At 36.3% G+C, this 17,585-nt stretch overlaps 2 protein-coding genes across 3 annotated transcripts; one reads left to right on the top strand and one right to left on the bottom strand.

Annotated features, from left to right (window-relative positions):
* The first annotated feature begins 2,902 nt into the window (after window positions 1-2,902).
* On the top strand, window positions 2,903-5,950 carry LOC133797458 (serine/arginine-rich splicing factor RS31-like). 2 transcript variants are annotated; one of them, XM_062235357.1, is made up of 6 exons: window positions 2,903-3,057; window positions 3,206-3,343; window positions 4,628-4,740; window positions 4,881-5,104; window positions 5,223-5,498; window positions 5,643-5,950. In XM_062235357.1, the coding sequence occupies exons 2-6, from the start codon at window positions 3,238-3,240 to the stop codon at window positions 5,671-5,673; spliced, it is 750 nt and encodes a 249-aa protein (XP_062091341.1). In that variant the 5' UTR covers window positions 2,903-3,057; window positions 3,206-3,237; the 3' UTR covers window positions 5,674-5,950. The 2 variants fall into 2 exon arrangements, with proteins under 2 accessions (XP_062091341.1, XP_062091342.1); XM_062235358.1 differs by having other exon boundaries at window positions 2,931-3,052.
* A 936-nt stretch (window positions 5,951-6,886) lies between these two features.
* On the bottom strand, window positions 6,887-7,641 carry LOC133797459 (calcium-binding protein KIC-like). The gene has a single exon (XM_062235359.1). It carries the CDS (start codon window positions 7,444-7,446, stop codon window positions 7,048-7,050), a length of 399 nt encoding a protein of 132 aa, XP_062091343.1. The 5' UTR covers window positions 7,447-7,641; the 3' UTR covers window positions 6,887-7,047.
* Window positions 7,642-17,585: the final 9,944 nt, after the last annotated feature.

Raw genomic sequence — 17,585 nt, forward strand, 5'->3', positions numbered from 1 at the left:
TGTTGGGTCGGTGAAGTCATCAAAACGCTTGGGCCTGCGTTTCTTCTTGACAACTTCAAGGCCAGCTCCCTCCTCGGGCTGCAGTACTCGTACACTGGGACTGTCAGCATCACTGGCAACTATAGATGTCTGGGCCTGTGGAGTGGAGGGTTGATCACCGCGCTCGTAGTCTCCAGGCAAGATATCAGACTCTGTATCTGATTTTACGTCGGTGGATCGACCTGAGACCAGTGAAAGCAGCTGCGCCAACTGAGCCATGATCGTGGTCTGATTCTGTAGTAAGGTTGCCTGGCCCTCCTCAATCCTCTTGAGCCTCTGCAGAAGTTGCTCATAATCAGGCTGGGCAACCTGACTAGATGAAGCTGCACAGGCCTGTGAAGTGCCTTCATCAACCCTCGGGATATCCTCATAAAAAATGGAGGCTTCCTTTGCAACTTCTGCTAGCTTCTTTGCCTCCTTCTCAGGTACCACTACTTCATCCACTGTAGTCCCAACCTCCAACTCAGGGAATAACCTGGAATCAACTTCTGGGAGGCTATTGTAGTAGACTACCTCACCGGGACGTGGCTTCAGCATGGAAAATACCATTAACTGCATGGTTGAATAGCATGTGTCAGAAAAAATTTAATAAAATAAATCGTTAATCAATTAATTTGTGACATTTAACAAGATAAAATGGAACTTACTCGACGATTGGCGAATATAGGAGCCAACAGAGCTGTCGAAATAGTGATATCAGTCTTCGTAGCCCAGCTGAGCATCCTCAGAATCTGATTCCCACTGTTCTCACCGAACGTACTCCCGAGAGAAGGCATGGCCTCAAAAGCCCAGTAAAGAAGCGCGAGTGCATAGCAAGTGAAACCATACTTCGCCTCCTTCTGTTTTTTGCTTGATCCCTCTTTCTTCTTCTCCTCATAGTGTTTCAATTGCTTCTTCATGTCCTTTTGAAGGCCTTTGCTAACCTTCTTAAATGACAACTTCCCCCAAGGATACTTGAAAAAGTAATCAATATCCTCAACCATCCTCAGGGAATCTCCCCATATCGTTGTTGTCTTCTCTGGGGCATTCAGTACCCCCTCTATCAAATAGCACAAACCTAGCTTAAATGCATCTTCTGGGTTTGTGGAGGCCTTCAATGCATCTTCCAACTATCCAAAACTAACCTTCGAATCACCATTAAAATATTCCTGGATGTTCCGATCACTTGAAAGATGCTCTTTCAATTTATCTGGGGACGGTGATTTCCCAAAATTTAGCTCGGTAACTAGGGCAAACTCTGCAATACCAAATCTACACAGAGTGTTGCCCAGGTAGAACTGACCCTCTTCAGGCTTCTTACTTTCTACCTTACGCAACATTAGCTGATGCAGCAGAACCCCAGAAAAACTAAACGGTTTTGCCTTAAAGAACTGTCCCAACGGGCATGCCTGTGCCCTTTCAATAAGACCATGCTTCTTAAACTGCTCTATAAGGGTATCCAAGTAGGCACTACCCCTATAAGTGACACAGCCAGGAAAGTATTTCTCCAACGGCACAATAAGTTTAGGCATCTGGAAAAAAAAACAAAAAAAATGTTAAAAATGTAAAACAATCTGGTAAGGCAGTTACTATCAAGGCAGAAACAATCGAGTTCTATCGAGTCTTATCGATGCCTATCGAGGTGGGTTCCAAAATCACAAAGAATAATATCATCGAGTTACTATCGAGTCCTATCGAGGTAAGGCAAAAAAACCAAAGTCTAGTCATATTGAGTCCTATAGAGGCCTATCAAGGTGGGTCCAAAAAATCCCAAAGTCGTGTATCATCGAGTCCTATCGAGGTAGGTTCTAAAAATTCCCAAAGCCGTGTATCATCGAGTCCTATCGAGGTAGGTTCTAAAAATTCCCAAAGCCGTGTAACATCGAGTCCTATCGAGGCACAGTCTAATCCATTCCTCATCCTATACTATCGAGTCCTATCGATTCCTATCGAATTCTATCGAGTTTCATGAAAATATCGAAAAAACTCAGATTTCTTCATTGCCAGCCCCGATCTATCCTATGAACAAAAATCAACAAAAAAAACCAGCACATACACATATTGCAGATTAAAAACGAAATCCCTCACATTCGCTTTCTTTGAGGTTGTTTCCTAAAAATGTGGTTGCCTTGCTCGACGTTTTCTCCTTCCCCTTCTCCAATCGTCAAGTCCGACCTTTGGGAGCCCTTGTTCGTGTTCGTGGAAGACAATGAAGGTTGGGTTCTACGGATTCAATCGAGGCCTATCGATTTCAAAGTTTGCTTGGTTCGGGTATTTTGGGAGAGAATACGGAGAGTTTGATAAAATTATGCCAGGGGTATTTTGGGTAGTAACGGCATTAGTAGGACCAAAACGAGAGGTTTATAAGGATAGGGTATTTTTCAAACGGAGTGTCACTTATTGCATTAAAAATCAAATTTCTCTTTTATTAAATGGTAGGTAATCATTTGGTACCTTGTGTTTTTGTAAAGTATCATTTTGGTACCTATATTTACAATAATGCTCATTTAGTACCTTGTATTTTAAAATCGTACATATTTGATACCCTGTATTATAAAATTGTATAATTTGATACCCTAAGCTCAAATTTAATTAATAAAGTTTTACAAATTTAATCAAAAAGCTCTCCACTATATGAGTTCTAAATTTATATTTAATTACTTAATTATATATAACTGATGACAGTTTGATAAAAATATTTATTTATCAAATACAAATTTAGAGTACTAAATATATATTTTTTAAAATATAAATTACTATATAAGCATTATTGAAAAATATACAAAAATAATACTTTACAAAATAAAATAACATGTAACAAATGATCAAATTCCTTTATTAAATTTCAAACTGTATGCCTCAAATCGTCACACCTCGATCATTATAAGATCGGACGGTGAGGAAAGCTTCCCCTGCTAAGTGAGGAGTATTTTCCTTAATCAGCCTTAATTGGGGTTCTATAAAAAAAAAATCGAATCAAAACAAGAAAGTCTAGGGTTTTCAGTATTTCTCAGTCCAGACGTTTGATTTGATTGTAAGGTACTCTCTACACTTTCACCATTCTGTCTCTCACTCGTGGGTTAAATTTTGAGTTTTTGAAATCTAAAACCCCACCGAGATCATGAAAGCCCATAAATTTCATACTAGTATGTTACTATTCCTTGATTGAATGTTCTGGTTTGTGTAGGGTTTTTGTTATAGAGAAATTTTGTGAAGAAAATGAAGCCAATATTTGTTGGGAATTTCGAGTATGATACTCGCCAATCGGAGTTGGAGCGCCTCTTCTCCAAGTACGGGAGGGTCGAGCGTGTCGACATGAAGTCTGGTAAGATATATTTTTTAATCTCGTTTGATTGTTTTTTTTTTTTTCTTTCAAATATTTCGAAGATTGCTAAGGTTGGTCTGGTAGTGTGTTCAAATGTATGAATACCTTCGAAATTTACGTATGCTTGCACAAACGCGCAACGCCTTGGTACCGACTCGAACTTAATAAGGGAATTGTTTCGTTAATTATTTTGTTGCATATGCATCCAACTATTTTCTTTGTTGATTGATTTTTCCTTAAGTTGTTGTTCCAAGCAAAACTTTAAGGTTTTGTTCCGTTTTTATGGAATATGCTGTTTGTTATTTCCTTTTACCTCTGATTTCATTTTACAATATATAAAAACAAATGTTAGGCCTTTGTCATTTGATCAAGGGACAAACTTTAGTTGCAGCTGCTTCTCGTACCTGGCTAAGGGCCTTCTGTCAGTGTTTTTTTATTTTTACTAGAGAAGCTATTTGTTAAGTGCAGTTTACATGGATACATGACTACTTATGCAGTATGTATATCCATTACCTATTTCCTTGGGGTAGAGGAATTGGCACGGCAAGTATGCTTTTTTTCTTTGGAGAAAACCTCCATGTTTAAGAATTTTTTTTGACGCAGGATCTTCTACTAAGGGAATATGAGTTGAGCTTCTTTCTGGCTCGCCAACATCTGTGCAAAAAAAAAATATTTTGGAAAGCAAACCTTCCTGGTTGCCTGCTCTCCTTTACTCACAGATAGCAACACTGCATTTTCCTCACTCGCTCACCTGTCTCTAACTCACTCAGTCACTCTTCGCATAATGTTGCCATATCACAAGAATTGTTATATTGGGATTCATTCAATTGTTATGGCATGCCTACCACCATTGTTCATAGGGGACTAATGAAATGTGGCCATGCTTACTTCCACTGATAATAGGAAGATCATTGAAATCTGTCTTGCCATGCCTTCCATTTCTGAAACTTTGGATCATTGAAAACTGTCATGGCATGCCTTCCATTTCTGAAACTTGGATCATTGATATCTGTCATGCCATTCCTTCCATTTCTGAACTCGTGCTGTCGGAATGGTGAAGCATGCCACTTGGATTATAATTTTAATATGTACCAACATGATTTAGTTCTTGCAACGACTCTTCAGCCTAATGTGCATCAGACTTTGACGTATATGAAGGTGTTGTATTTCCTTAGTTTGTGTGAGGGGAGAGAAGTAGCAAGGCTTGTGGACTGCCTGCTGACTCGATAATATGTATTTGTGTTTCCAGTTCTCTTCTATCCTTGATTCATTTCTCCATTCCAGGATTTGCTTTTGTCTATTTTGTGGATGAGCGAGATGCTGAAGATGCTATTCGTTCCCTTGACAATAGGCCATTTGGATACGACAAGCGCAGACTGTCTGTTGAATGGGCTAAGGTACAATTCATTAAATTGTCCTGTATTTGGTCAGCTTTTATGCATGCCTTTTATTTTCTAACATTTAAAATAATCTGTATAATTCTGTTACAAGGCCTGAACTATAATTTTTTTTAACTGTTATGAACTTATTTTACTAGGGTGAACGTGGTCGACACCGTGATGGGGCAAGGTCAAATCAGAGGCCTACAAAAACTTTGTTTGTGATCAACTTTGATCCGCTTCGTACCAGAGCTCGTGATATAGAAAAACACTTTGAACCATATGGGAAGGTTCTTCATGTTAGAGTCAGACGGAATTTTGCATTTGTACAGTTTGAAACTCAGGAAGATGCTACCAAAGCTCTTGAGTGTACTCACATGAGGTGAGTAATATGTCTATATATATTGTGTCTGGAAAAGGTAGTATCATAATTGCATTTTAAGTTATGAATTTATATATTTTTCCATCTGTTTACTGACTAGACCACTTTAATTTTGCAGCAAGATACATGATAGGGTGGTCTCTGTTGAGTATGCTCTTAAGGATGATGATGAGAGAGGTGATCGCTATGACAGTCCAAGAAGAGGAAGTTACAGTCGGCATGGGGATAGTCCTTATGGGAGGTCTCCTAGCCCCATGTACCGCGGGCGTCCAAGTCCTGACTATGGTCGACCCTGTAGCCCAGCTTATGACAGATACAATGGCCCTGCCTATGATAGACGAAGGAGTCCTGATTATGGCCGAAACATCAGTCCTGAATATGGCAGATATCGCAGGTTTGTAGTTATGCAGGCACTGTCCAATTTAATTATATAGTTGGATCTGTTAATTGTTTTTGGTTTTGAGTTATTGTTTTTTATATTACATTTGTGCATTTCAAAATATTTGATCTCTCATTTCTTGTACCTCTTTACTTGCAGCCGCTCACCTGTTCGCCGATCCAGGACTTGAGTCACGCAGACATGTTTCCGTCCGGTGATACAAAGTGGTTGATTATAGGTTTACATAGTAGATTTATAGAGCATGAAGAATCTTTAATGTTTTGATTAGGTTATTTTTGTCTTGAGAAATATCACATAGATGTTCAAAGTTTATTGGTGAATTGTGACTGTAGAACCTGGTGAATTTGAACATTCTACTGGCGCAGGCCTTGGGACTTAATATGCAGCTGTGCATTTGTTTATGTCGATTACTAAAAATCAAACGCTGAAGTTGCCATGATTTTGCATCTTTATGTGTCTGGGTCGAACTTGTCCTCCACCAGAATGGAGTTAAACTTCATGTTCCCATCATTATCTATCTAGATAAGATGAGGTGGTGATTCTGGAAGTTGTTTTTATCATGATTCGGTCGAATTAAGATTCAGGAAAAGCTAAACCCAGTTGGAAAGTATTGTCATTGCAATTATGCTAAACGACAATGAGAGTTTTACAAAATATCTGAACCCTTTTGGATTGTGGTTATTTTAATCATATGAATATATCTAAGCCACTTCGCTATTATGTCATACTTTTGTCATTGAGTGTTTGGTATGGTGACTTTTACTATAGTTGTTGGTGCTCGCTGTGGTCTATATCATATCACTACTCATCATTATTAAATGCAACCACACTAGCAGAGGAAGTTTCCTCGCAATAAAGCAGCAGCAGTCACTCCCCACAGCGTCCATTATTGGCAATATCATCACTTTGATGATCCCATTATATTTCCTGGTCCCCCCCTACCCCCTCAACGCTCTTACTTTCTCATCTTTTCCTACTCATGCAGTTCTCTTACGAGTGAAATTCAGTTTTGGGGTGGAAAAGATTTAAAGCAAGAGTGGACGGCGATCGTACCCGTATCACTATTAATCTTTTATTCCTTTTGAGGAAGAAAAGTAGATCAAAATCAAACTTTTAGGTTAAATTATAGCCCTACATTATGATTTGAACTGTTTGTTCCGTCTGATTTACGTTCCATGTGTGAAATATCAGCTCTGAAGTCAACTTATTTGTTCCTACCTTCTTTGAACACCACCCATTTGGACGTTTGGCTCTTTTGGCATCTAAAATGCATGCCATTCAATGATTTGTTCCGGATTTTGGTTTGCGAGTATTTTGGCCTTTTCCAAATTCTTATTATTGGTATGCACATAGAGAAAGAATAGACTGATCATTCACCAATATACAGATAATATGCCTTGTCTTGTGGCTTCATCCATGTTCTAGTATTGCTCACTATTTTGATCAATAGTACTGACATAATAACATTTCTTAGCAAGTGAAGAACATAATATGAGATTTGGATTCCAACAACTATATAATCTATAATAAAAAAAAGGGAAAATCAAATTGAGGATTTTGATTTGCTTAGCTCTTGATCAAGTGACTTCTCAAGCCAAGCCTCAGCATCGTCCATCATTCCTGGGCTAAGTCTCACCATTAAGATGCAAAATTCAGTCTCACTGAGAGCACCATCTCCATCAAGATCTCCTTCTTTAACCATAGCTTCTGCCTCTTCTTTGCTCATTCCTTCCATCCCAAGAAAAGCAGAGTTCTTTCTGAGACTCCCTGAAGTAATCAGACCCTTTTCAGGATCAGCCAACAGCTCAAAGCCTTTGCATAATTCAGACACAAAATTTTCCACATCAAGCTTCTCTGCCATGACAGGTAACAAGTCTTCATACTCTGTTATTGATGTAGTAGTAGTAGTCTTCTTCTTATCTGTTAGGTTGTTAAGTTCCATTTTCTGTTGAAGGAAAGAGAAAGAAGCTTCCAAGGAGAAAAGAAATAAAATTAAGAAAAAGGAATTGGTATAGGCAAGAGTTGAGGAAAGAGCTGTGGAATATATAAGGCTATGGAAAGTTTGTCTGCTTTTTAGAGCAACTTTTTTGTGTGGTTGTGTTTTCAATCTAAGCCTTCCATTGCATTTGACAATCTCATAACTAGTCCCTACTCATTAATGATATGAGAATTTTGGGGCTTACCTAATGAAATGAATGGTTTGTGATTAGAGATGGCTATGAAAATGAACCGTTTGATTCTATTATTGAGATGGGTACAAGACATGTGAAAGAGGTTTATGGTTTGATATTATCTTTTATTTTATTTTATTTCAATTTAAAAGGGATTTAAATGTATTGAAAGAATTTTTTTTTTTTAATTTCAACAGTTTCTAGGAAAGTTCTGTTGGAGATGAATATGAGATTTTGTGAGTAGACGTAATCTTCTGTCTTGGAAGGGATAGCTTAAACTGTCCGGAGAGTTGGCTTCTATGAAACTTCCTTTATTTTATTTTAAATAATTTCCAAATTCCTTTATTTAGATTTGATATTATTGGACTGGTTCCCATGTTGTGTCCAGACTCCAGAATATCAGCCGTCCGATTATTTTTTAATATGCTAAACAATGCAATGTCTTCTATCTTATGCTATATAGTGATAATATACTCATAGACCATTATTGAAAAGAGCATTTTATATCAAAAACATTTACTCCAAACCAACGGATATTATTGTCTTTAACCATGGATGGTCATGGATTTAAGGGGTGGGCCAGCTACTATATATATATATATATTTAATTATGCTATTATAAGGCTAATCATTCTTGTGAAATAAGTGTTTATTTATACATTTTTGAAAGTAGGTAAACGTACTAATTAGAGATTTAAAGTCTAAACAAGGGCCTGCGCTGCGCAATATAAAGAAGTATTCACATACAAAACTCATTGAAAAGAAAAATAATAGATTATGTTAAGTAAAAAGAAATTCGTATATACAATATATCCAAGTATTTTGGAGTTTATTGATGATTGCTATGCATGTCATTTCATTTGTCATACCAATAGCAACTACTCTTGGGCCACACATGACATTATATAATATTTTTATTCATAGACTATAAGAAAGAAAATTGGGATTGTAAGTTTTATTCAAAATAATTAATTATTTAATTACTTGAGGAAAAATGCCACTACTACTAGACATTTTTTATTCGTTGGAAAAGGCTTCGTGGAAAAAAATGGAGAAATGATTCTAAAACATTTCAAGCAAAATTTTCCACATTTATCAATTTCTAGGGAAATTTAAAGTGGTGACTTTCTGATGATCATTTGAAAAATGTGGCCTTTTTAGTTTGTGTCAGCCACTAATATTTTAGGTACAACAACTTCTTTACTAAAATTTTAATTAATTTAATTAACATTAATGAAAAAATTACCCTAACACCTCATGCTTTATGCTTTATGTATAGAGAACTTAGACCAAAATATATTTACAAATACCCATGAAGTTGGAATAAATTACTTACACACTCTATTCTTAGGTTCCATTTAACTAAAAATTGCACTTTTGTCATCATTTTTTTAAAAAAAATTATAATTATTTATATTAAAATAATTGTGTGTGAAAATTTAATAAATATTAAGTTTTTTTTTAGTCCGTACATGATTAAAAAAGTTATTATTTATCCTTATGAAATGTTAGTTGCTAACTTGGGTTTAAGATAATCTATCACACATAGTGATGCACACAAAGCGGGGAATTGGCAGGGAGTGCTCCCCACGTCCCCATCCTATTTATAATTTTAATCCTCGTCCTGGCCCTATCTTCGCTTATTCCTTGTCAAGGACGGGGTAGGAATTCCCTATTGGGGTAGGAAATCCCCACGAGGAACCCATTTATTTAAAAAATCAATTTCAGATTAAAATCTCAAAATACAAATAATAAGTTATATGTAAATTAAAATATTTCACAATATTTATGATTAAAAATACTAAATATTATCCCAAATAAAATTTAAAATATTGAAAAAGTTACTATATACTATAATAACACATTAAAAAAGATATAAAATACATATAAAATATTACAAAAATATATAATAATTTAAACGGCGCCCCGTCGGGACGGGGAGTGTCATCCCCGCCCCAGCCCCATTTAATATTCGAGGATTAAAAATTATCCCCATTCCCACCTCGTTCCCCATTTAGACCGGGATTCCCTCCCCATTAGGGGCGAGTCCCCACGGGGCCCAGTCCCCATGGGGAAAACATGCATCCTTAATCACACACATTAAAAGTAGTGAACCCCATGGCAACTATAGTGTCAAGTCAAGTTATAACCTAGCTATGTCTCACTCCTATGAGACCCAATCTTCTTCTCAAGGTGTTGACTTCCTTTAGTGGCGTAGCTTATGGAAATTGAATATTCCTAGTATGGTGAAGATTTATATGTGGCGTGTGTTTCATGAAGTGCTTCCCACACATGTTAATTTGAGGAGAAGGCACATCTCTTGTTCTCCTGAGTGCCCTTGGTTTGGGACATAAAATGAATCCTCCTTCCATGCTTTATTGTAACGCCCTGGTTACCCCAGAACAGTTACGGTGAATGTTGAACCGTGAATTTAACTCGCTACCCGAGTCATTCGGTTAAAAACGTGCTTCTAGGTGTTATTAATAGGGTAAGGTGGAAAACCAATCAAAAGGGAATGATATATTTTATTTAAAACATAAAACTGTTCATGGGCCCATAAAAACGTTTACAAGTTATTTACAACTCAAAATGGTCATTATAGTTTCAAATTTACAAACCTGCCGACCTAAGCGGCAAAAATAGGGTAAACCCCCTAGTTCCTCTGAGAACTCCTCGGTCGTGGTGGTCAAGCGGCCGCATATGTACACAGCACCACGTAAGCTCTCCACTCAAGGCTGGGTGAGCTTTTCTTTCTCTTTACTTGCACCACATAGCACCCATGAGCCAAAGCCCAGCAAGAAAACACAATAACGCAGGCATATAATATCAAATGATGATCATGATAATCATACAGGGCTTATAGCTTTGAACAGATGAGTGAATATCACTTTGTGGTTACATTAACCATGAAGGAGCTTATAGCTCTTAATCAGATGAGTGATTTAACACTTGAGGTTCTGGTAAACCATAATGAGTGACTGACGAGCAAGTCACTAGCTTAAACAAATGAGTGACTGATGGGTAAGTCAGTAGCTTAAACAGATGAGTCATACAGGGCTCGACACCCACAGCCATGTGACTAAATAGTCACTGTGGCTCTAAATAACTAGCCTCTGGCTAGACAAGCGCTTATAGTATTCATCGAACTTGAGGTCGGTCCGGCATTAACGCTCTTCTGAGTCATTTAATGCAGATGTCGATTAGATTTAATCTTTGTTGGCTTGCGTTGAACACGCTAAGGTCGTTCCTGACTTATGAGTCAGCACTGTGTGACCAGTACCCAATACCACTGCCGAACGTGACTAATGAGTCACAGCTTCAAAGTTGATACTGACACCTTTGCCAATTCTAACTATTCAGTCAGGTTCATGCACAAGTGAGCAAGATTTTCTAAGCATTCAATAATCAATCCATGTCCACATTTAAACATTCAACATGCCTCATGAATAATCATGCATGTCACATATGGAGTTCAATTTTCTTACCTCTGGTTCGAGCGAGAAATAGAACAAGAACGATCCATGAGAACGATCAACCTTTTGATTCCTTATCCGTTACCTAATCATAATCAATTATAACCTTTATTAATGAAAATCAACAATAATAGGGTCTTGATCTAAACCCCACTCTCAGGACCTCGAAACGTACCCACACGGTGAGTAAATTCGATCCCGGGCCTTAAGGATTGAAACCTCGAGCCAAAAACCCTTAAAAACACTCAAAACAGGATTATGAAGGAACAGAGTAGCGCTACACGCTACTCTCTAGCGCCCCAGCGCTAATATTAGAACCACAAACTGCCCAAGCCTTTCTTGGGTAGCGCTGTAGCGCTACACCCATCCAGATTTTCTCCTGAACCTTCCTCCTTCGACTCCATCATTCCCAACCTGATTCCAATGCTTCCAAACATCAAATTAAGTGCCAAGTGAACCCAAAAACCATCCCCACAAGTCCCAAGCATCACAACCACAAGAACCATAGCCAAAAACTCCCAACAAAACCAATCAACCAACCTAGAAATCTCAACTGAATTCTATAACTAAAACAGAGCAAATCAGGAATTTAATCAAGTTCAGATTATGATGCTCTTCAATGGTGGAACACACTCCCAAGCCCTCAAGACTTATGTCCCAAGCTTGGTTCCTCAAGTTAAGCTAAAAAATCCAAAGAGAAAATGAAGAAAAATGGTGCACAACAGCTAACTTTGATACTCTGTTTTTCCCTTTCCTTCTATAGCCTTCAATGGCTTTAAACATATCACATGGTGAAAAGACCCTTTTTCCCCTAGGTCACTTAAGGCTTTCTAAAGACTCCCAATGGTAAAATCAAAATTTTCCACCTATTTTGTTAATCATAATTAACACTCTTCAATTCCCGCTATTCTCAAACACCAATAATTCATACCCCACTACCCTTTAATTCCTGGCAATGCTCTAATCATTAAAATCACCTCGAGACTCACCCCGAGCCCCGAACTTAATCCCGTTATGACTAAACCGCTAATTAGCACTCAAGATCGTCTCATGCCGACTAGCTCGAACAAATCCACATTATAATGTGGTCTCAACAATATGTCACCAACATGCATACAAATATACAATTACGCCCTCAACGGGCCAAATTACCAAAACACCCCTGTAATGAAATGTGGACCTACATGCATGCATATAACATCATATTATAATATAATTCACATAAACATGCATATAATCATTTAATGTCATAAGTAAAAAATTATGGCCCTTCCGGTCTACTAATTCAGCCATTAAACTGCATTAGGGATTTCGGGGCATTACATTTATGGTCTTGTGCTTTTGTTGAGAATGTGTGGGCGGAGTGTTCTCTTTGGCCTAAATTATATGCTTTCAAAGGTGTATCTATTGGGGGGGGGGGGGGGGGGGCTTTTTTATTTGAAATTGAAACCTTAAAGGTGGATGAGGTGGAGACTTTCTCCTGTATCTTATGGGGTATATGGGTGGCCAGGAAAAAGTATGTTTTTGACAATCTTGCTTCTTCACCTATTGATATCCTTGCCTTTGCCAGCAAGATTTTATTTAGCTTTCAATCCTGCATGGTTGCCCCCACCCATCATGGCTTGTCTTCTACCATTGATAATCGATGGATCCCACTGATCGCGAGATCGGTTTGCCTGAAGCTTAACACAGATGTTGCCTTTGCCAGCAAGATTTTATTTAGCTTTCAATCCTGCATGGTTGCCCCCACCCATCATGGCTTGTCTTCTACCATTGATAATCGATGGATCCCACTGATCGCGAGATCGGTTTGTCTGAAGCTTAACACAGATGTTGCCTTTATTCTAGCGTCGGGGGCCGCTAGTTGTGGAGATGTTGTTTGTGACTCTCAGGGTCGGGTAGTGATTTTCTGTACTACCAATTTGAGGAAGGCTGAATCAACTTTACGTGCTGAACTATTGGCGCTGAGAGAATGAGTGAAACTAGCTTTGATATCAAGGCTTCAGTTATCAGTTATTGAGAGTGATACCCCGGTTGCCATCACTACCATTAATTCTCGTGCTATTGGTGGGAGGGTTAGGGTCCTTGTTGAAGACATTATTTTTTTGCTCCCATTAGTTGGAGGTGGTATATGTTGTCATGTTTCTAGACATAGAAATATGACAACCCATGCTCTAGCAAAAAATGGGTTGGGTTCTCTTTGTGATATTAGGGGATTTGGATTTGTTGCCCAATTATGTTCAAAATGTTATATCTTCTGAGTTTAATTGATAATAATATTGTTATGATTGGTTAAATACAAATGATAAAGTGTTAAAATACAAGCAAGATATAAACACTTAATAGAATTCACATAGTGAAAATGTGAATTTAAGTTTCAATTGTAGGCACTAATAAAATGCAAATTTGGGTCCAAAGTGATATATAAAAGTATCTAAGGGTTCCCAAAAAGTTTGGTGGCATTTGGAGCATTTTTGGGGCCTTTGGAAATGTCCAAAGTCAGAGGGGTGGCAATACGTCGCCACCCAAGAGGCGACACATCACCTGAAGGCTAGGGTTTCCAGAAACGCTAATAGGCGACACGTCGCCTGCTGTATTATGTGGATTTGCGTAAATGCTCTAAATTACGTGTTTTACAAGTCTAATCCTATTGGTTGGGCCTAATGACAGTGCCTACTCTATATATGAGTCAAAAATAGTGATTTGGGAGACTTGATTACTCTCTCCAATCTCTCTCTAGCTCCAAGAATCTCTAGTTTTCTCCAAGAACTCTCCAAGAAAGTGTTTGACTTAGAGAGTTAAAAGTTTGTTCAATCTCAATCCTCATTTGCTCAAGAGAAGGCCTCAAACATCAATGGTGGCTGGGAAATAGAGTATTAGGACAACGATTCTCAACGTGTATAAGCCTTGGTTTTGTGGTTTTGATTTGCTTGAAGGATTTGCTCAAAGAAAGTGGTGGTCTTGCCTAGGGTTTCAAAGCTTCATCAAAGATTGAAGAACTTCATTGATCTTCTTGAGTTTGCAAGTTCTTTCTCAATCTTTTTTAAGTCTATGTCAATCCAAATTTAGTGTAGATTCTATTTTTTGTGGTGGTGTTATCTCACTATCCCTCAACAAATATTCCCCTTGAGGAACCTTTTCAAAACAAAAAAAAAGTAGCGAACCCCACTTTCTACTAATTTTAGTACTAGTGGATTCCATTCTTATTGCACATTCTAATGCTAGTTGTAACGTCCCACATCACTATAGATGCTTCTTGGAATGACGACTGACTCTGCAAACCAACACAAGTCTTTCCAGCGCACGCTTAACTTTAGAGTTCTCAAGTAATGGGCTACCAAAAAGAAGATACATCTTGTTGGCATAGATAGTACTCGTTAATCCATTTAAGTCATCTTCAACTGTGTAGTCTCATACCTACACAGTCTTAGAATCATCACACTAGTGGACTCCACATTATTTTTATATATAAAGTAAATTAATTAAAAACTAAACTAAAATATCAAATTTTAAATCATTTAATCAATATAATATTTATTCAGTCTAATATTATACCAAACATAGTTTAGTATTAAATTTTTCCTAAACTTAATCTTATACTGTTCAATCTTATGCATCAAAGAGACTTTTAAGGAATAAAGAATATAATTAAATTTTAACATAAACAAAGAGTGTTGTAGTTTATCTTATTGTAAAAAAAAAAACTTGAATAGTCCAAAATGAATTACCCAATTTTGAATGGGTGCATAAATGATAATTTTAAAAATTACTATGAGATGCACATATATTTAGAGTCCACTTAATAATATATGCCATCATTGTTTTTTAATTGATTTACATGTTGTTTTAATAATTAATCACACCATGGATTATTATTAATAAACTTAAAAAAATATAATTCTCTAGTTTAAAATATGGTTGTAAAATTTCACTTAAAAAAACAAATAACATTTGAGATACACCATCACTGGACCTAATGTCCCTCTACCCCTGCCCGCAAGGCACAAACAATTCAGCAATGAAGTGACTGAGCTCCTATATTTCCACATCAAAACAAACAACAAGTGTGGATTAAAATATTGCATCACACAAAACTGGAACAAGTAACATAAAAAAATGATGATTAAGAGAAGAATAAAAAGTAGTTAGCTAATTAGATTTGTTTGTCTATGGTGGTATCACCTATTAATTATGTAAAGATACAATCCATAATTCATAGAACTCAAATGAAAATAGCAAAAATATGAAGAGAAAAAAAAAGAGATGAGAGTATATTGCAAAAGGAAAGCAAAAAGTTCAAGATTACAAACTAATTAGCTAAGCCTTTTATAAAAGACAAAAGATAGTAAAATAGCATTAATTAAGAAAAGGCTAAAATGCCCTCAAATAATAACTTTAACACCTCCCGAAACTCACAATGTGGTAACAATAAACATCAAAAGTTTGCCTACTAGAAACTGAAAAGAAGAAATAGCATGTGACTTAGTAAAGAAGTCAACAATCTGTAAAGAAGAATGAACAAAAGGCAAAGTGATAGTGTCAAGCTTCAGGTGGTGACGAGTGAAGTGACAATCAATCTCAATGTGCTTGGTACGTTCATAAAAAACTGAGTTGTGAGAAATCCAGATGGCGCCCTGATTGTCACAATACATAGAACTGGGTTGAGAATGACATACACCCATATTTTCTGTTCAAGAGCACTAATATTTTATTCTAATTGATATTGCTTTGCAAAGTTTGACCGAATATACAACCTTGCAAGATGGTCCTGAACTTCCTTCGTTGTTTCATACTTAGCTAGTTGGGTACCTATTGAGTGTTCTATGGAGTTTTTTATCCCAGTGATAATTTTTGAATTATCCACTTCCCAATTTTCTAGCAAAGTTGCATGATCGGCTTTGTCATTTGTAGGTTTAACCAAAGTTCCGCAGACATAACCCCACACACTTTTCCTTTTCAATTTTTTTTTCATCACATAGTTCCAATAAGAATAATTCTTTCACCTCACGCTAATGGATTGAAGGTAATCATCTCTATTACTGGTCATTTCAGAAACGAAAATCGAACTTCCAAATGCTAACTCAATCAAAATTTCACAAATTTTACAATCTGATAAAACCCTAAAATTTTAGACCGAACGCAAATATCACATTCCAAGCTGTTGCAATGGTGCATCGACCAAGTTCGGTGCAATACGAAGAAGATCCAATTCTATATACCTATTCTCTGAAATTATGATAATTCTGCAAAGATACAATTCATAGAACTCAAAGGGAGATAGCAAAAAGATGAATGAGAGAAAAAGAGAGGTTATAGTATATTGCAAAAGAGGGCAAAATGTCATAGGTTTACAAACTAATTAGGCAAGTTGTTTATAAGAGGCAAAATATAGTAAACTAGCATTTATTAATAAAAATACCTTCAAATAATAACTCTAACAGATAGAGCTAGACAAATTATCTCTAATGAATTTCAAAATTTCTTGTGGAGATACTTTCTCCATCTCCATCTCATTCTCATCTATTTTGTTTTATCTCCACCTAATTAAAATACATAATACGAAAATTAAAAACTTGAATAAATAAAAACAAAAACATATGCTAACTTACTATAAGCATCAGCTCTGTGTAATGCTATCTAATATCTATTAGCTAGCTAATATGAGCTCCCAATATTCCTTAAGTTTCTCTTCATGGATGAATCACGTACATATCTTTAAAATGAAAAAAAAAAAACTTAGACATACAATAGAAATTCATTAATTTATTTTACTTCTTACTTACTAAGAAAAAGGTATATGATAATAATACTAAATTTATTTCTCATGGTGCATATATAGTCATATATATATACATTTCTTCATGTATTATAATACTCACTAAGCAATTTAACAATAATAAATTAAAACAAAAACACAAAATAACCCAAATACCAATATTTAAATATATGTATAATTTTTATGTTGGATTAAAATCAAATTATGGGCACATATTTATTAACGTAAAAATGCTATCATAAAAATGATACAAATAAAATGATCACTCATATAAATATGTATCATTTGGTATTTAGTGTTATAGAATTAAAGTCTAGACGCCATAAGTAACATTTATATCTCGATGAGGGTCAAGTTGTAAATATTTATTACTAATGTTGATATTAGTAATTATAGACATTATGGTCCCTATGAATTGAGTGAACTTTTAATTCTTATCTTTCCCCCATCAAAAGAAAAAACTCATAAGAAAAACTTGGTTTCTTAGAAAATCATAACCTTCAACATCAACTCCAAACAATGAAGCAAGAAACACATGCTTCCGCTTTTAATGATCATCATCTTTGATTCAACAAAAGTAATAGAAACATGTAATAAGATTTCATATTCAAGGACTTATAAGAACATGGTTTGATCTTGGATTTTTGAGTTTAAAGAATAA

This window comes from Humulus lupulus, chromosome 8 (genome assembly GCF_963169125.1).
Source record: "Humulus lupulus chromosome 8, drHumLupu1.1, whole genome shotgun sequence".
Classification (NCBI taxonomy): domain Eukaryota; kingdom Viridiplantae; phylum Streptophyta; class Magnoliopsida; order Rosales; family Cannabaceae; genus Humulus; species Humulus lupulus.

Coding starts and splice junctions, on each gene's coding strand:
- LOC133797458 (XM_062235357.1), top strand. CDS start 3,238: ATGAAGCCAATATTTGTTGGGAATTTCGAGTATGATACTCGCCAATCG. Junction 4,741..4,880: donor TGTCTGTTGAATGGGCTAAG/GTACAATTCATT, acceptor TTATTTTACTAG/GGTGAACGTGGTCGACACCG. Junction 5,499..5,642: donor GAATATGGCAGATATCGCAG/GTTTGTAGTTAT, acceptor CTTTACTTGCAG/CCGCTCACCTGTTCGCCGAT.
- LOC133797459 (XM_062235359.1), bottom strand. CDS start 7,446: ATGGAACTTAACAACCTAACAGATAAGAAGAAGACTACTACTACTACA.